At 41.7% G+C, this 20,128-nt stretch overlaps 1 protein-coding gene across 2 annotated transcripts; it reads left to right on the top strand.

The window, feature by feature from the left end:
* The first annotated feature begins 4,255 nt into the window (after positions 1 to 4,255).
* tbx2b (T-box transcription factor 2b) lies at positions 4,256 to 15,146 on the top strand. Of its 2 annotated transcripts, none has more exons than XM_078246918.1 (8): positions 4,256 to 4,424; positions 5,637 to 6,473; positions 7,436 to 7,705; positions 9,223 to 9,373; positions 10,550 to 10,626; positions 10,777 to 10,946; positions 12,116 to 12,690; positions 13,247 to 15,146. In XM_078246918.1, exons 2-8 carry the CDS (start codon positions 6,115 to 6,117, stop codon positions 13,694 to 13,696), a joined length of 2,052 nt encoding a protein of 683 aa, XP_078103044.1. In that variant the 5' UTR covers positions 4,256 to 4,424; positions 5,637 to 6,114; the 3' UTR covers positions 13,697 to 15,146. The 2 variants fall into 2 exon arrangements, with proteins under 2 accessions (XP_078103044.1, XP_078103046.1); XM_078246920.1 differs by having other exon boundaries at positions 4,257 to 4,424; positions 7,436 to 7,703; positions 9,227 to 9,373.
* The last annotated feature ends 4,982 nt before the right edge of the window (positions 15,147 to 20,128 follow it).

Below are 20,128 nucleotides of genomic sequence, written 5' to 3'. Positions count from 1 at the left end.
GACAACTGTTGAAATCGAAACTAAAGACTTTTTCCCCCCCATGGTTTTTTCTTTCTAGTCTTCTAGTCTAGTCTTTCTAGAATATTCCGTGGATGTCATTATGCTTTCTGTCATGTTGAAGGATTTCTGATCTGATCTTGTCCTCCGTGTTGTGTGAGCTCTCCCTCTGGCTGAATGAAAGCAGAGGGGTAAAAGCCTCTCCCTCCGGCCTGCAGGTAGCCTCTGCTCCTCTGCTGCGCTCCTAATATGATTCAATGTTCCCAGCGCTGCAGCTGCTAATTCAATTTCTCCACGCTGTCAACACATCTGCAAACACACAAAAGATTATGTTGCTGGTTTGAAAAAATGTGTCTCAACGAACATGAAATATATAATAAATATTGTCAGCTGGATGATATTAAAAAGCCGATGCTTAAACGTTTCCTGATTAAGAATGAGTTGAGTGCTTCTCCTGAACAAAGCAAAACACAAACACACAGTAAGTGTAATCCATCTCTTTCATTTGCTTGGCACAGTTAAAACCTGCGCAGGTAGACTTTTACTTTAAAAATGTAGCTGCTTTAAACTCGCACGTATAGGCCTACGCATAAGGTTAACAACACACAGGAAGCCCATTAAAGGCGCGGATTTTTACTGCTCGGTTTGACCAGATTAAATTAATCTATTTTCAAAAATAACAAACATTTTTGGGCGCCTGGGTAGCTCACCTGGTAGGGCAGGCGCCCACATATAGAGGCTTACTCCTCGATGCAGGGGCCGCAGGTTCGACTCCGCCCTGCGGCCCTTTACTGCATGTCATTCTCCCCTTTCATGTCTTCAGCTGTCCTATACAAAATAAAGGCCTAAAATGCCCCAAAAAAATCATCGTAAAAAAAAAAATATGTCTCTCAAATATATGCATTTGCAGAGAGGTGGCTAAATGCAACAATGCTATTTTCAAATTCTGCAAAATGAAAATCTCTTTTAGAAATAAAAGTTATTTTCCGAGTCAGTTTATCAGTTTGGGGTCCCACACCTGATCTTTATAAAGGCCGTTTTAAGCCTTACAAGATTAGCATGACCGGGTTTTTTTTAAGAAGGTGATTGAATTGGATCAAATTATTTTATTAAAATGTGATGCACATACACAAAAAGACAAAATAGTCTAATATATAATGGATGATTTAAAACATCAAGTCCTAAAGGGGACCTGACGGCACTGTGGGGCATGTGAGATTTTTTTAATTAATCCCGCAGGGGGGAAAACTCAGACAGTAACTAAACTAACTACTAGTTAATGGCATTGTGATATTTTTGGAAACGCACGTCACATCCAGTGATCGTGTTTGGCATAGGCCTACCTATTATCACTGGATAAATAGCCTACAGGCACGCGTGTGCACAATTCTGCAGCGCGTCATGCACTCATTCACCTGTGGCCATATTGATTTTGCTTCTCATCAGCGGCTAGCAAAGTGGGGTGCAGGGCCACTCAGGGGTCCTCGAGTCTCCTTAGCACAATTTCACCATAATTAAAAAAAATATATATCCAAATTATAAATGTATGAAAAGCATTTCAATGTGAAGAGTTGAACACTAGATCAAATCAAAACTTTCCATGAGGCTCTGTGAGACTAAACCTGATCAGAATATTCTTTATGTGAGTGTCTATGGCCTCAAAGTGTTGGCTGCTGTAACGCCGGTGGATGTGACAGCTGTGTCACTCTCCTCTGGCTCCCCTGGGTCACTATAGCGCCCCCACCTGGTGGTCTACCTGTCTATCAGTCAGACGCACCCACAGCCTCCACACAACACTGTAGCTGCAGTTCAGATACGTGAGAATAGGAAGGTAAAATAGGCTTTAGGGCTGTAAGGTAACTGGAAAGATATGAGTGTTTATGATTGAGTTTGTCATGAATTCATGTCCAATAAAAAAAATATATTGTATGGAAAAGCTGTGATGCCTCAGGTATTACTCTAGTGCCAAAACGTTTCTCTTTCATTGCCTTGTTCCACATTGTGTGTGTGTGTGTGTGTGTGTGTGTGTGTGTGTGTGTGTGTGTGTGTGTGTGTGTGTGTGTGTGCGTGCGTGCGTGCGTGCGTGCGTGTGCCTGTGTGTGGAAACATTGTGCTTTTCCTACAAGTGAGAACTGATATGTTTCATTTAGCAGACTGGACCGTAGAGGAGCTGGAGGAGGAAGTGGTGGAGATGAAGGAGCGGAGGAGGAGGTGGAGGAGGAGGTGGAGGAGGTGGAGGGCTGCTTGTAGCTGTCCGATGAGGATGAGGGAGGAGAAGGAGAAGGATAAGAAAAAGGAGGAGGAGAGAGGGCCGCTGGTCGCCGGGTTTCCATGTGACAAGGGGAAATATGAGGGACTTTGACAGGTCTTAAACGGTCTGGCGCCAAGGCCTCAGTCTAGCCGCTAAATATAGCCGGAGAGATGATGCAGGGAGATGGGAGGAGAAGATGGAGAGATAAAAGGAAGAAAGGAACAATGTCGAAGGGAGGAAGAAAATAACAATACTCGATTATAGACGAATATGGCGCAAAACTGCCCGTTATGTTGTAATTAGAGCGTCTTTGGCCCGGATCGCTGACACAAGGGCTAAATCACTAGGATGGAAGACGCCTTTTACGCACATTTTCACTTATGCAGCTGTTTTGTGTTGTATTGAGCAGACGGAGTAAGGGCACACAAAAAACTTCAGTCAACTTCCTACTGTATGCAAAGCGTCATGCAAGCATTTCATTCACTTTATATACAACCCCAGCTTACAGGGTGATTGACAACTCTTTACATCACATGTCTCAAATTTAAGATTCCAAGCCTGCTTGTTTTGACTCATTTATACGATAATAAGAAAAAACGTGTCAATATCATACATTATCTAAACTACCAATGTAGGAGAACAACACTTCTGAATATGCTCCTGTTTTTAGATATGCTTCCACACTTCATTTCACACTTCAAGATCTTTTACCTTTTATGACGATGCAGGACGCGCGCACACACACACACACACACACACACACACACACACACACACACACACACACACACACACACACACACAGACGCACATTCCAAAGAACAAGTCTAAGGAAAACAATTACTGTCTGCTTTCATTTCATTAATCTCTAACAGAATATAATCTATCAGCACAGTGCCCCTTCTATGTAGATCTACGGAGCAGTCCTCCCTCGATTTAATGACTTTTAAATCGCGCGTAATGGAGATTTCTGTACCGTTGACGGCACAGAACAAATAAATGGTGACTAATTTGCACAAGCATTGTTGATACAATTATCCAGTTGAGTATTCCGGCAGAAAAACCGTTATCCACCTCCATATGTTGCTAATCTTGTTTCTACCCAGTAAAGCATGCATGCATGGAGCTTCAAAACTCTGACAAACTGCCGCGGCTCCCACGGCACTCCTACATCTCTGTCATTTCATAACTGACTTGTTGGGAATATTGCACCTTAAACAAGTCAGCTGTCCGGCCAAATTACTGTATAGCAGATACACACCACAATAAGTCTGAAGAAAACTGTGAGGTATGTGCAAGACAGGCTTGATGATTTGACATTCCCATGTGAAGTTGATGCTCACTGGCATTTATTTCCAACACCTGGTTGACTGAAAATACATTTTTCCCATTGCCATTAAACACTGACTCTGCTGTGGATGCATCCACTGTGGGAATCAGTTGATGCTCAAGGGACTTGTGTCTGATCTAATGTGTTTCCGGGGCTTGTAGAAACCGTTTTGGCTTCATTCGGGTATAGTGCGCTCTGTTGTGCTGTAGCGGCTCCTGTCTGGCCTGCTGACTCTTTACGCATGGCTGTATCAATCTGATGGAAGCCGAGCAACAAGTGTGTAACATAGCGGAGATGTGCAAACAGTGCATGCTCCTAAATCACATAACATGCTGTATCTGACACACACACACACACACACACACACGTGCGGGCTGCTGAAACTTTCTGGAGTTGCATTTTTGGGTCGCATTTAAGAATTAAATTTTTTTTTAATTTAATAGTTTTACAGTCCTGCAGCGACCGATTAGGAAAAGAATTGGGTGAATTTGATGTATTAATATTAAGGGTTTATAAATATTATTCAATGGCCAGTAGAGTTCATATGCATGTCAGCGGAAGCCGCAGAAACGCTAGTAGCCTACCAGGGGTTAATAGGAAATGCGCAGTTGTCTCTGACAGTCTTATTCGCAAGGATTATCACTTTCCTTTTGTTTAAGTTTTTGTCGAAGTGACGCCTGTGGCTTACAACACGGTCCTTCCTGCCCGGAGAGAGCAGCTGTTTATCCAAAAAGAAAAAAGAAATCACATCTGACACCGAGTCATGACCGAGACAGAAAAGTGGAGCGGAGCCGCAGATGAGGCTGTTGAGGGGGCCGGAGGGGCTCGCACATGCACGACTTCAGGGTAAATATAAAGAGACAAGAGATTGTTCTTATTGTGGCGCATCAGCCGACTGGCGCCGAGCGGCTTTTTAACAAACTGAGTCCAAGTGAATCAAGAGCTGCGGCAATGGATTGCTCTAAAGGAGCTCAGCAGAGCAGAGTGCAGGGAGGCGGGTGGGGGCCCCCGTGGCTCCCGGAGTCCCGCACTGTCCTTGGTTTGACAAAATACAACCTGTCGGAGATTACACGCTACCACGGCCTGCCCTCAGCTCTGAGACTGAGCACTAAATCATCTCATCGCTGCGACTGTTTCGATACAAAAAAATCACCACGACGTCAAACAGCAGTGTAGACTAACAGCAGGCATAGTATAGCCTAACTGCACTGACAATAATATATTTTTAGGCCTAGCCTAATTTTAAAATAAAAATCTAAATATGCCAGAGTCTACGAGAAATGTAACTTTATTTGCGTCCAAACAAGAAAGAGTTTGTATCGAAGTGAGCACTCACCACTTTCCTTCTGTCTGACTTTTCTCTTAAAATTCACTCATCATCATTCATCTGGTTTCCTCTTTTCCTCCACGCAGCATCTGGGTTTGTGTTTTCCAGCCATGTCTCTTTATTACGCTGCTGCTGCTGCTGCCGCTGCCGTCGCTGCCTTCCCGTCAGCTCGATCAGGGAAACGCACGGATAAATGGCTCTCGCCTGAAGCCGGGGCTGTATGAGGCTGTAGTCAGTATACAGACAGCTAACATGGATAGCCTGGGCTAGTGTGAGGCAAATCCAGCCTAAGCGTCAAAGCAGCCGATAACATGGAATAATTGCAAGTCTGTTATTATAGAGAACGACCGAGAGAGCAGCGGCTCTTTGAAATAAATCTCTCCGGAATGCAGAGCATAAGCCGCGAGTCGTGGATTTACTGTTGTGAGTTGTTCTAAAAGACAGTGGTAAACGTGGAGAACTGGAACTGTTCCTCTGTATTAAGGTGAGTATTAAGACAGTAAGTCGGTGGACAGGCTTGTTTCTCCGGAGGCGACATTGTAAAAACGCAAGCCGAGAGAGGTGATGCCTCCACCGGCCAAGAACTGAGGGCTGACCCGGTGTTTGGCTTGGAAATGGGGGTGGGATTTCCCGATCTTTCCTGTCATTGGTTAATATTTTATTCTGTTGACATGTTTTCTTACTGCTAATGCTTCCGACACCTTCTTGTCCCCCCCTCCCTCCTCTCCTAGAGTCTGGCCGGAGCTGTCAGAACCACGCCTATAGGGGCCCACAATTGGTCCAGAAAGCGTAAAATCAGCAATCAAAGGGGCTTGGTTCATTAGTGTTGGGGATGGAGGCAGGAAGGACATGTGAGATAGTCACAGATCTGCAGTGAACGGGGCCACATCTCTCCAGTCAGTGTGGGATGACTGAAGCAGAGAAACAGCTTATTTCTCTGAGAGGCACACAGCGCAGCCGGGCTCTGCCGTCACAGCGCCGCTTCTACTGAAGGACTCGGCGAAGGAACCAAAGGAAAAGCACATCAACAGCAACTCTGGGCTATTTTCTTCAGCCTGATAACGCGCTGTGTGTTTGACAAGGCGCCGTACTGTTCTGTACAGCTTTACAGAAATAAACTCGCGAAGCGCGGACCTACACTGGCTCTGGGTTGGGGGGAAATACCACTAAAATAACCATTATTTCACTTCGGATTTTGTGGATGCACCGATGAGAGATCCAGTTTTCACAGGGACTGCAATGGCTTATCACCCTTTCCACGCTCACCGGCCGACCGACTTCCCCATGTCCGCTTTTCTAGCGGCCGCGCAGCCTTCCTTCTTCCCGGCGCTCAGCCTGCCTCCCGGGGCACTCACCAAGCCCATTACGGACCACGGCCTGGCCGGGGCGGCGGAGGCTGGGCTCCACCCGGCCCTTAGCCACCATCAGGCGGCTCATCTCCGCAGCATGAAGAGCTTGGAGCCCGAGGAGGAAGTGGACGACGACCCAAAAGTTACACTGGAAGCCAAGGATCTTTGGGACCAGTTTCATAAACTCGGGACGGAGATGGTTATTACCAAGTCCGGAAGGTAAGAATTTCTCAGAACTATCATTCCTCTCATGGATATACCGAGAACACATATAGCTATAGGCCTACCGAGAATTTCATTATTTTCAATAAAAGAAACGTCCGTTTGTCTGTATGCAGAGAATGAAAAGTTTAGAGCAGCTAAAAGCCATGTATTCACGTTATTTAATGGCGTGCGTCAGGCCTTTGCTATTAGATTTTTATTTCCGCGCCGATTATTAACCTGTTTCACAATAAGTAAAAACAGACAACAAACTAGAGAATACTGCAAGAACATGCCATGTTTACATGGCATTATAGCCTACATTAAATATATTGTTTTTAAATGGAGTTCCAGTCTCATAAGTGTTAACATGTGGAAGTTAAACTCATTCACCAGTTCTTTTTTCAAAGTAAATAAATAAAAGGTCATTTTATTTTTAAATATTTATGATATTTTATGATTTCCAGACAGATCAATTTGGGATATTTTGGGGGAAAATGTGACCTGGGCTTTAATCAGATTTTATCTCCCAAACTGCATTCTGTTGAGGCAGCAGAGCTTCTGGATTTTATAAACAGGCTGTCACTTCAAAAAGCAGGGACGTGAAGTGGTGTGGTCATAAATATGCTGCTCAGATTTGTAGTAGGGCAACACATACGCATGCACGCACACACACACACACGCACAGGCGGACAGGCACCACAGACACACATACACACACACACACACACACACACACACACACACACACACACACACACACACACACTATGGTTTTGCTGTCGCCTAATTGCTTGCAACACTGGAGAATAATATCTGACAATTACAATATTTTCTCTTTTCAGAGCGGCGTGCTTTTCTGCGTCCGCGTTGCCTTCACTGCCTCTTTTGTCAAATATGTTCAAGTCTTGTATGATAATATGATGTTGTGTTTTGGTTGAATCACAGTGTGTTGACTCCCTGTGTGTTTTATTCTGCAGGAGGATGTTCCCTCCGTTCAAAGTGCGAATAAATGGACTCGATAAAAAAGCCAAATACATCCTGTTGATGGACATTGTGGCGGCGGACGACTGCCGCTACAAGTTCCACAACTCCCGCTGGATGGTGGCGGGCAAGGCCGACCCGGAGATGCCCAAGAGGATGTATATCCACCCGGACAGCCCGGCCACCGGCGAGCAGTGGATGGCCAAGCCTGTTGCTTTTCATAAACTCAAGCTGACCAACAACATTTCAGACAAACACGGATTTGTAAGTATACTAAGAGTTTCTTCTCGCCTGAGCAGAAACATGTCCCCATATATTCATGCTGCATGAGGTTTCTGCTGTTTGAACAGACGAAGCAGGGTGTTTTTAAGTGTTTTTAAGATCAGATGAATTTTTTATGAAGCATATGGGGAAAGTGGGTCGTTGCAGTAGCAAAATAATAATAGGAAATAGCTAGGGGAAAATGGAAAATAAATTTAAAAAAAACAGAGCACATAGCCTGTGCTGAATCCAAATTCAAACTAGCCTACTGCAGGGAAATTATGAAGTATATAAATACAAGTAAACAAGGCTAGAACGTTTTGAGACAAATAAATACATTTAGAAGATAGCCTAAATGCGTTACAAAATAATCTTGGAGAATATAGGCCCTATGTGTTTAAAGATAAGTAGCTTACATTTATGTTGTTGATTGCCTTTACGTTTAAAGCTGTTGACACTTTGTCGCCACTTGACTTCCCACTGCCGCTGACATACACAGAGCTTATGTTTCGTTGCAGCTCTCCAGAATAGTATCAACCTGCATTTTCTCCATTGCCTCCATATCCAAACCCAAGCCCGGCTTTCTGCAGCAGCTCAGGGCCTAGACCACGCTGCATTGTCCCCCTTGCCCTTTTTATTCTTGATTTTAACCGGGGTTGTATTGTTAAAAAAATAAAAACATAATATCTGAGCTGTTGTTAAGTTGTGTAACATTAGGGCCTCTGGTGTATGGTCTGAAAGCTGCAGTGTCTTTGTAGGTTTTTATCCAAAATATTACCCCATGTAGTTTACCATGTAGGCTATTTTACACAATTTTACCAGTTTAATAATATGCACCAACCCTAAAAAATAATCTGCTTACGAGCAAATGATAAATGTTTGAGAAAGGCAGAGCTTCCGACTGGAAACAAATTCAACATTTACATATCAGTCTAAATAATTTGCAATCGTTTACAGGCAGGATTTCTATTCATGTACGTGTCTTATTTGCACATACATGCTCCTTGTGTGTCATGTTTACGTTCTAAGGTTCTTATCTTAATATTCTAACTGTATCTAGAATTAACGTATAGTGAGCTTTTGATTTCCGCTTTTGTGTCTGGCGTATTTTTTTTGGAATTTTAAAAATATATTTTATGTTTAAATGCATGTCAAGTCTTTAGTGCTCTGCATGTCAAAACCCACGAGACCCTCGAGCTATAATTCCAAGCTTACGGTTTGTAAAGTGACTCTAGTGTTTGGGGCAAATTTTAAATGAATAAGAGAGGATCAAATCACATTTTTGCTGTGATTCTGAACCTTCATGACAACATGTGTGGCCTGGTCAGGATTTTCCCTTTGTCCCGCACTAATTACAGACAAGTCTGCTCACACAGTAATTATAACAGCATCAATAACAATGCGCTGGATGATCCGCGTCAACATATTTTATCTAGTGTCGACTTTGAATGTGGAGAAAACATCAAAGAGACATCAAATGCCATTATATTCACTCCAAAGCTGTGTGTTTGTGTGTGTTGGTCCAGACCATCCTGAACTCAATGCACAAGTACCAGCCCAGGTTCCACATAGTCCGGGCCAACGACATCCTCAAGCTCCCTTACAGCACCTTCAGGACCTACGTCTTCCCGGAGACCGAGTTCGTGGCTGTGACAGCATATCAAAATGACAAGGTGAGTCACTGTTCACACTCAACCAACTGCCTCTAATATGGCTGCTATATTTTGCATAATAGCCTAAATGTCCTACATGCGTCCCCTCCCCCCACCGCCAACCCCCGAAGACTTAATCTGATTTTGTAGGTCGCCTAATTTCCCTGCAGAGGACTCCTATGGCCCACTTGCTTTTTTTCTTTGCTTTTTTATTTTTTATTTTTGCCTGGACTCGTGGTGGATGTAGCATATATATTTCTGACTATGAATTCAAATTTGTTATTTGCCATCCATGGGCTATACATGGGCTATTACCTTGACCAGAAGTGAATAAATTAGGCGTATCAATGTGGAGGGTGTGTTGTCTAGTTGTGATGCAACAGCAAACAAGGCAGATGTGCTTATTTTTTGTCTTCTCAAAACACGGACACGGACAGCTTCCGTTTTTTGGATTTAATAGAATGTTTGACATTTGAAAAAACAGCATATTTAAATTGAGGTTTTGAATGTTATGTAGGCCTATGTGTAAATTTGATGCCATTATTAGCCCCTCCGCTGACTCCATGAAGCTAATTGGAGCTTTTGTCCAGGGGGCTCGGGTAGAGAGGGAGGGGGGGCTCGTTGTAAAAGTTTATTGCAAAGAGTCACCATCGATTAGAGATCATTTAAAAGGCTGGTCACCCCGCAGCCACAGTGGACAGATGCTGTAAGACACTTTCTCTGCTCAAATAGCAACCGCCTGAAGCTCTTGTTCAAGGGCCACAGGGCCTCCACAACAAGGAGCTCCTGCAAGAGCTATACAGGCCTCGAGCCCGTATACGTGGGGACATACCGGCCTCTTCCACGTCAGGACATATCCTAAAGGAGCAGTGATCCAAACCGCATTATTAATTATTGATATGATAGTCATAAGTATTGTTTCCTCAGCCTTTTTTTCTGGGGGAACGGAGGCTTGTGTGGCCCATAGAGGAATATTTCGTGGCAGAATTTCTCTCTAGGGGGCTATGAGAATAACGCCCCATCATTACGCTTTTATTAATAATGCAAATCCGAGGCCTACCGTGGCTCCTGTCCAACACGCTGGTTTCTGTGTGTGTTAATACAAACACGTTGTTGTCCCAAATATGGGCAAGGTGAAGACAATGTGGACTAGGCTATAGGCTATGTTGTTAATCTGGTATTTTGTATTGTTGACAGATAACGCAGCTGAAGATTGACAACAACCCTTTTGCCAAAGGATTCAGAGACACAGGGAACGGAAGGAGAGAGAAAAGGTAGATATAGCCTATCAAACTGCCGCCAAACACCTGTGTGTCAGGCCAGGTCATCTGTGTGCCCTCCAGCTTTTTTTGTTAGGTCATGATGTCACAGCGTTCCGATATCCCAAACCACCATGAATTATTATTGTTATTATGAATTGACAGGAAACAGCTAACCATGCCGTCGCTGCGGATGTATGAGGACCAATGCAAGGCGGACCGGGAAGGCGCGGACTCAGACGCCTCGTCCAGTGAGCCTCCGACCGGCAGGGACGCCGTCCACTCCCCGCTGGGAGCCGACACCAGCCCGCTGAGGTTCAGCAGGCCCAGTCGAGGTGAGAAACGTTATTGTTTATTTTTGTGCCCATAAATGAGCCGGTATGAGCTTTAACGATAGTGTGCGATAACTACAGCCTTTAACATGATAACTATGACTATGATGTGCGGTTGCAATCACTTAAAACTTTAGAATTTAATAATAATACAAATTAAAATAATTAAAATTGTGTAAAATTGGCTAAAATATGACTGTAACCTGGTAGAGGAAAAATAATCAGCAACATAAAGATAATCAATTACTGTCGAACAGAAATATAATTGTTTTTTTATTAATGTATGCAGGCCTGTGTGATTGCGTGAATTTAGACAAACAAGATGCAGTCGCCTACAACAATAGACCTATAACAATAGAATCATTTAAAAAAAAAAAAAGTATCAGTAATTTTCACCCTGTTGGGATGTTTAAAACGTCATATCACTAAGGGATTTGTAAGGGTACACCTGTCAACCAATCCAATAGGTCAATATAAGATCACTCATTGTACAGGCTTTATTTCATGGAATTACAATATGCAAAATTATTTTATTTACAATACGTTTATGATGCAGGAAAAGACAGCGTTTGGCAGCCAAATACATAACATATATGTAAGAACTGTGAATGTAAATAGTGAAATCAACTTACATTTTGACTGAAATACCCTATGCTATTTAACTTAAATGTTCTAATTGAGAATATAGCAGTGTGTGAAACCTGAGGTTATCAACGTTCGAGTTCCCTTTAGTTTAAAAGTAAATGTCCTAAATTGTATCTGCTTTTGGTTTTTATTTGGTCTCACACTATTTTTTAACTACCCTTCATTTATTAAACTAATATATATGACAGGACTAAAATAAGTGTTAGCCAGTATTAGGTTAATGGGCTCTGTTATTCATTAAAACATGTTGAAATGCTTTACACAATTAGACAAATAATACAAAGGCTATTGGGTGTTTCTCTTTAAAATAAATCTACATTCAAAATGCAGGCTAAATGTAAATGTCCTAATGAGTGAACATATGGTCTGAAATGTGAAGGCTGGATTTGGCTCCCACCAGGCTTATATTGCTATATGGCAACATAAGCCTGGTTATTGGTGTGTTTTTTTGGGATGGCTGGGCATGAGGTGGTTGGTTAGAAACTCTGCTCACGCCTCTTTTTCCCTATGTGATTCCTGTGTTGTAGATGATAAAACGTGCACTGACAGCGAGCAGGAGCTGGAGCATCACGACGAGCGCTGCACTGGCTCCAACAGCCCAGGACCTGAACCTGTGTCCCCCTACAGCTCCAGGTGTGAGGAGCGCATCAGGGACAGGCCTAGCACAGAAAAGAAGGATGACTCTTTATTCAGTATAAGAAACCTTGAGAAGGACAAAGCGGAGGGCAGGCACAGGAAGGACACCACGGACGTGTTGACAAAGGACTCAGAGGCCGGAGGCATTAGTGCCACTAAGGAGGCCTTCTCCCCTCTCATGGTCCAGACCGAGAGCCCCTCGCACTTCAGCCCAGGCCATTTACAAAGCCTGGCTCTGTCTGGCCTGCACAGTCAGCAGTTCTTTAACCCTCTGGGCGCCGGATCACCGCTGTTGTTTCACCCCGGGCAGTTTGCCATGGCCCCTGGAGCCTTTTCTGCTATGGGCATGGGGCATCTATTGGCCTCTGTTAATGGTTTGGAAAATGGCAGCCTCTCCGCCCAGGGCACAGGAGGAACCCCCAACCCCTTTCCCTTCCATCTGTCCCAGCACATGCTCGCCTCTCAGGTAAGGAAGGTTATCCATAAATGATTAAGTTTGCCTGTACACCTGTAGCACCAAGCTGACTAACCCTAACCATAACCCAGGAAAGTTGGAGCTTTGGGTTGAGAGTGTAGATGGGATTAGGTGTTAAGTTTTACTTCAGGACTGTATCTGTTAATGTAAACTTCACCTTCCACAGTGCAAATAGAGTTGTGTTTTATTTAGTGTTGAAAAGCGTAATCAGTGAAGCAAAATGTTATGTATTTGCGGCATGCAAACACGTAGGACTTTATGAAAGTATTACCATTGACACTTGAGGAGTTAATAATAAAAACACTCATCAAATAATTTGTTTAAACATGTTATCAGGCCTCTGTGGAGTAAACTATTTATTATTTTAAAGAAACATATTTTTGCTTTTAATTTGATACTTTCAAAAATCTGTTTTAAATAATGTTACGTGTTTCGTTGCTGTTTGTGTGTAGGAAAAATGTATCACTAATTTCATTATTTGACCACTTGACTGAAAATAGTGATGTGTACAAATATAACACCAAGTCTTTCCTTTTCCATATTCCAGGGCATCCCCATGCCTCCATTTGGAGGTCTGTTCCCATACCCCTACACCTATATGGCGGCGGCTGCAGCGGCGGCCTCGGCCTCAACCCTCCCAGCCACCAGCACCGCCAGCCCACTCTCCAGGAACCCATTCCTGAGTGCATCACGTCCCCGCCTCCGCTTCAACCCCTACCAGCTCCCTGTGTCACTGCCTCAGAGCTCCAGCCTGCTCTCCGCTGGCCTGCAAGGCAGCCTCAACCCAGGCTCCGAATCCTCCAAACCAGGCAGCAGGGAGACCAGCCCAGCCCCGGAGCACCACAGCAACCATAAGACAGGTGGGTTGAGCGGGAGGGCCGCATCTCCCAAAACCTCCATGAAGGACTCAGTGAATGAGCTGCAAAGCATTCAGAGACTGGTGAGCGGCCTGGAGGGCAAGCGGGAGCCCTCCCCGAGTGGAGACTCTCCCAAGTGATGAAGACTCTCTGTTTGGGATGAACACTTGGCTTGAATACCAGGGGACTATGAGTGCAAATGTCCTGTACAGCACATTAGGGAGACTGGGATGTGGTTTGATCGATATGGGTCGGTGAAGGCCAATAGCTGGTATTTTTTGGAACAAAACTGCAGACAGGCACACACTTAGTGCATTTAATTAAATTTAACATTTTCGAAATTCACTTTTATTGAGGTTTTGACTCTAGAGCTGACCTGTTAGAAAGAGAAGAAAGCCTGTCAGACAACATGTCGACTATCATCAGACACCAAAACTCTCCGCTGAATCCCAGGTTTAGCAGCTCTTGAAGGCAAGCTGACCCCCATAGAAAATCTGGGATAGTTTGGATACATTGATAAATTAAAAAAGAAGAATATGCAAAACTAACAATGAAGTAAATATATAAAATATGCAAAAATAAAAAAATAATAATAATATAGCCTACATAGACAAGGAAATACTAAAATAATGATAAAATTAAAGAAGAAAAAAATATGACCACTTCAGCTCAAGGCCTGTCACTGATCAATTCAAATACAAAAATATAGGCCTAAGCAATCTAACTTGATCATATCCATTATATCAGAGGTGGACCACACAAGGCCAGTATCGGCCCCATATATCGGTCTAACCTGCCTAAGAGCCTGCAGCTCCGCAGACTGAGCGGCGCACAGTGGAGAGTGTGTTGAGTTCGGTTAACTTGAAGCATTTGAGCATCCAGGCCTGGTTTTTAAATACCGAGCCGTGTCCTGAACAGGACATCACGCCGACAGGCAGATCTCAAGCTGCATCCAAAAATATTTTTTTTTTTTCCAGGACTGATTATTTCAATAGGCATGGAAGGTGAACGTTCCGTCTGCGAGAGGAAGAGCGAAAGAGAGAACATTTCATGCCAGAAAAAAAAAAATGTTTCTGAACTATTTATGTAATTAAAGATAAAAAAAAAACAACAATCTGTAAATAAAGCTAAGATCCAAGAATATGCAATTGGTATTAATTTATTCAAGGCTGTATATTAGCGTGTATATATTTCGAATTTAACTTGTTGCTTTTTTTTTCCTCCTCCTCCTCCTCTACCCCATTTTACATGAACATATACTGTACATGAAAGCTATTTAGCGCTTGTTGGTTTGAAAAACTGTGTATGAAGCATCGCTGATTTTTAGGTGACGTGTGTGCCATGTTTTAGTCTGCATCCACCGACAAAAGACAGAGGAACAGAGAAAGAGCTCCACATGGATTCAAAAACACCTCAGGTTATTTCACTCCAGCCAGGAGACATTCAAAGCAATTCCTCCTATGGGCGCATCATTCATATCTATTCAAAAATATATTTAAAGATGAAAGTATCTTGTTTATGCTGGTTGTCCGGGTTTTTTTTTTTTTTTGATTGTCTCACAATTTCAATAAAAAAAATCGTTGTGTTGAATGCTTGCAGGCGTATTATTATTATTATTATTATTATTATTATTATTATTATTATTACTTTTTATTGATGTTGTAATAATCTTATTAATGCAAAACAGCTGTTCAAATTTATAGAGCATTTTCTAAATGAAATCATCTATGGTTTTACACACATATAAAGGCCTAGTACACACACATAAACACACGTGGGGCAGGAGCGTCCCCTGTCGGCTAAATATTTAACACGAACAAGGCAGTTTCTGCATGCTGTTTGTTGAATTCGGTAAGAAAATGTTATTGATTTTATTCCACGTCACTTAAAATACATTTAAATCAGATGGTGAAATGAAATGTGTGGGTGAAATGTGTTGCTAGAAATTTTGCATATAAGCTACAGCTGTGAATAGCCTATTATATTATCTTATCATTTAGGCTTTATTTGACCAACATAATAAAAGAGATTGTCTTCTTGGTATTATTTTTTTTCATCTGTTATTTATTATCTGTTCGTTAGTAGCAGTGGGCTATGTCTGTCATGTTTTATTTATGTTACATCGGGTCTGTCTCCTGCATGCACCGCCGTCCAGGTCTATTTTGAGCAGGTCCTCAGTCACCGTCAATCAGCATTTCCTTTAGTATTGTGTGGCCGTCTGTATTTTTAGAAAGAGTCGAGTAATGTAAGTATTTATAGGAAGAGCTTTCTCTGCTGCCCTCAAACACATCCTCTGCAGCCTGAGACCAACTTTAACTGTTCCATGTTTGACTCAGCTGGGAGCCTGTATATTCTGGAACATAAATTCCACGTTTTACTTGTGGAAATATAGGATATGTAATACCTGGTGTGGCTTTTTAATGGGCTAAATATGGCATTATGTTCAGATGTTTAACATGCAGTAAGCGGCTATTAGCCTATATTATAACTAGTCTATAAGACGATGTGATTTTTATCGATTTGTTATTTATTTTAAATACTGGCGTTTAAAGCATCGATCTTGAGTGTTTGGTACCAAAGTCAAATTGTGACCCACTGTGTGTGTATGTTGAGGCCTGTGTGTGAGCATGATTCAGCAGCAGCAGTGTGTGTGTGACTGTGTATGTGTGTCTCGGTTTAAAGGGTTAAGCAGGGGGAGTTTAGGGCAGCAGACAGCCTTTTGTCCGGGACCCGGCGCCTGTCGCCTGCCTGCCGGCCTCAGCCTCCACACCGCCCCGCTTCCTAATTAGAGAGCCCCCCCCCCCCTCCTCCTCCTCCTCTCCTGCTCCTCCTCCCCTGCTTCTTCATTTTCTTTTCTTTCTGCAGCGATAATCACAAAACTCTCATTCTATTACGGGGCCCATTGTTGCCACTCTGTTATCTTCAATTAACAGACAGAGCGACTCGAACTCGCACTCTGGGAGAAAAAAGTATTTGTCTAAATCAATCAGTCAATGAGTGATCAATAGGCTCCTGTGGAGGCCCTATGGATCATAACTAATGACTGGTGACGGCGTGGGGTAAAAAGGCCAAGACTATTCACAACTTTGTTAAATGATCAGTGTAGGCCTATGTTGTTATTTAAGCTTTTGTAGGCTAACAGAAGAAGTTACACAGTTCATTTCAACACGGAAGACAAACAGCAACCAGGAATGGTTTTCACTGTTTGAAACCTAAACAACGCCACAGAGGCCTGCCCTTCAGTTTCCTGATTACGAGATTACACATACACACATGTTGTATTGCCTTTACGTTTTATATTTGTTTTCTTCTTATTTCTACAATTATTCATGTTAAATAAAACCATGAATTGCAATATAGGGTAGTATTTTACATAAAGCATATCGTCTTACCTGCAGAACAAATACTTTTACCACAGCATTTTGCTGATAATTATTCTATATAAGTAGTACTTGACATGCAAGACTTTTACTTGTGATGGAATATTTTTACTTTGAGGTATTGCTCCTTTTGCTTAAAAAAAGAGATCAGAATTGTTCTCCCACTACAGATGAAAATATTGATGTGTAAATAACAAAATTATGTTTTGTGGCAATCACTTTGATTTTCTTTTTTTAAATAATCCACATGGAAAAAGAAATGAATATGTGAACCTGACTATACTTTCTAGTGCTCTATATTTTTGTAATGAGCTGCTCACATAAACGTATGGTTTTTTTGTAATGCGCAAGTTGCTTCATGAGATGATAATAAAGTGATGTAATGGGAAGGGAAAGGCTGAACCAGGCTCTCACTCTGCCATGCCACTGTTGATGACCCTCAGAGACCTCCTTCTGATCCCTGTAGACACTGACCTATTTGGGTATTTGAAGGTTAAGACTGATGCATTTTAGGTGCGAAGCACCTAGAGGCCAATATTTTATACCTGTTGAGCATTTAAATATTTATTTTGTTAGCCTTGGTCGAGCTGCAAATTAAGTCTAAAACCAGCATTTGGACTGTGGAGGGAAATCTATAATAAATACTGCATCTTATTTCATAATATCAAAGTTTTGTAAGTATTTGTGAATGAAAGGCCAGTATCGGTGCAGTATATTGGGCTGATGGTGCTGGGAAGTAGTCCAGAAACCTGTATGGTGTCTACAGAGTGCGGATTGTTATGCTGCAGCTCTGCAGGCTTCTCTCTCCGCAGGCAGCCTATTGGTTGCTCGGCTCAGGTGCCATCATACTGGTCCAAAGTGGAGCAGGAGGGGTCCAATCACAGGCCACTATACTCCTTAAGGACAGGCAGGAAGGAGGAGGGAGAAAACACACAGCCTCTAACCTCATTGCAACATTTCACAAGCCACACAGACACACGCACCCACACACAAAGGTAGGAAATACAAATGTTTAACTTTATTAAGCATTTCACCAATAAAGTGAGATGTGCTACAGGGGAAAGTGCAGATTGCTTTGAGTGAACTCCAATCGTCAGTGCAAAAGATCCATTAAAAACACCTCATAAACACACCTATAAAATGCACTTATAATAAAGTACAGACAGATCACATGGGCTACCAGAGCTGTAAATTAAACATGTATGTATGTATGAATGTATACTGAAAGAGAGGGACAATGTACTAACCATGCAATAATCAGATAAGATCTATAAAGTTAACATAAAATACTTTGTGAACAAAGTTTGTCACTATTCTGGAAACTATCTGGAAATGGTCATGGTAGTGCTTTTAAAGCAGGCAAAACAAGAAGGCGTACTTGTATGACTTAGTGTGCATGTGTGCTTGTGAGTCCTACTCTTTGGATAGTTTGGAGCCACAGTACCACAGCATGAAAGCCTGTCGCCCCCTAATGGAGACTGAGGAAGGGGAAGAGAAGTCAAGGATTTCACTCTGGTATTAATAAAACAAATCCACTGCAAAGCGTTCCATTTTATTAGACTTAAGTTAAAGTTCAGTCAGTTTGCCTACTTATGTTGTGTTGTTGATGTGTGTTTTTTTCATCTTGCAGACAAGGGACGAGAATCTTGTTAATAATTTCAACATTAAGCTTTAAACTAGAATATCATGGTACTGTCACCTGTATATTGCCACTTGGACATATTATATTTGTTGTGCAGGCAATCCTTAGTATTGCTAAAGGTTTTTGTACGTACCATAGCTGTCAATTTAGTAAGTAGCTATTGCTCCATACATGTGGATTGTTTGGATTTTCCACTTTACAGAAACTCATAATTCTATCAGAAATATACAGCCCATTTTCATAGTATTTTAGTTTTTTAAATTCTTGATAACACATTCTATTCAGTTTGTCCAGCACTCCGACTACCAGTAGACCTCTCAACCAGTGTTGCTTTCCAAAATAAATAACCACTAGGTGGCACACTTACTTACTTTACAAGTTACATCATCAAAAACTGTATGATGAATTGCATAGTTACAACGTGTATTAAAGGAGAACAAACTACAGCAAGCACAATTTATGATCATCATACACATCTGAGTGAAATTACAGATAATATTGGTTGTGTTATAACTGTTTCATTTTATTAAGACTCAATACTCAAGAATCAATATTCATACTCATGTCTAAGCACAAGGGTTTGGGAAACAAACTAGTTGAAAATTATCCATATATCAAGTTATAAAGTGTGGATATCTGTCATATGAAATTCAAATAAATAAAAAAATTGAAATGTATAGTATAATGTTTACTGTTACGAGAGTGAAATCATTAGTAAATATGATGTAAATAAAAAGTACATTTTTAAGAAGAAAAGTATGAATGGGCCGACAGTTTCAATAATCTGGCGTGAGGGTGAGATTTTGTTGTTTGTTTGAAAGGTCAGAAGTCCAAGTCTACAACCAAGAACTGTAACCTTATTTAGATTCTAAGACCATTTGATACTTATTTAGAATTCATACTGATGACACAAAATACATCTGACAGATCTTGTTTACTCACTTTGCAAACCACTGCGACAGTATATACTTTATAGAAGTTTTACCCATGACTCTAACACACATTGTGACTTGCAATAAACATATGCTAAATGGAATTATTGTTTCTCCTGTTAGTCTGAGGACATCGAGTTGCATCGAAAAAAAAGAAGTATGAAAAAAATATAGTATGTCGAAAAAAGTGATGAAGTCATGTATAGCATGTCGAAAATTGTCATAGTATAGTATATAAAAAAAGTGATAAAAAGTAAGTCAAAAAAAGTCATAAAAAGTCATCGTAATTGATGGATACAGCAAAAAAGGAAACAATGACAGAAAATAAAGCTAACAAGCCTTTCTGACTGCTCTAGTTTTCTCTTTTTGAAATGGAATTGAAGGCAAAGCAAGGAGGGCAGAAATAAAAAAGGATTCAGGGATAGGGAGGAGGGGGGGGAGTAGTGGCAGAATGAGACAAGTTAGCTATGTCAAATATTGTCATGGTATACTATGTATAACAAAAAGTCAAAAAAAGTTATAGTATAGTATGACAAAAAAGTTAGTGTCGGTCGAAAAAAGTCATAAAAAAGTCATATAGTATTACAAAAAAAGTCTTAGTATAGTATGCAGAAAAAA

This window comes from Sander vitreus, chromosome 3 (assembly GCF_031162955.1).
Source record: "Sander vitreus isolate 19-12246 chromosome 3, sanVit1, whole genome shotgun sequence".
In the NCBI taxonomy this organism is placed as follows: Eukaryota; Metazoa; Chordata; class Actinopteri; order Perciformes; family Percidae; genus Sander; species Sander vitreus.
This window is presented reverse-complemented; position numbering and strand designations above follow the sequence as displayed.

Bases quoted from the DNA above. Each gene is read 5' to 3' on its own strand.
- tbx2b (XM_078246918.1), top strand. From the start codon at position 6,115: ATGAGAGATCCAGTTTTCACAGGGACTGCAATGGCTTATCACCCTTTC. The intron at 7,706-9,222 runs AAGTATACTAAG...GTGTGTGTTGGT, and splicing joins TCAGACAAACACGGATTTGT to CCAGACCATCCTGAACTCAA. The intron at 10,947-12,115 runs GTGAGAAACGTT...CCTGTGTTGTAG, and splicing joins GTTCAGCAGGCCCAGTCGAG to ATGATAAAACGTGCACTGAC.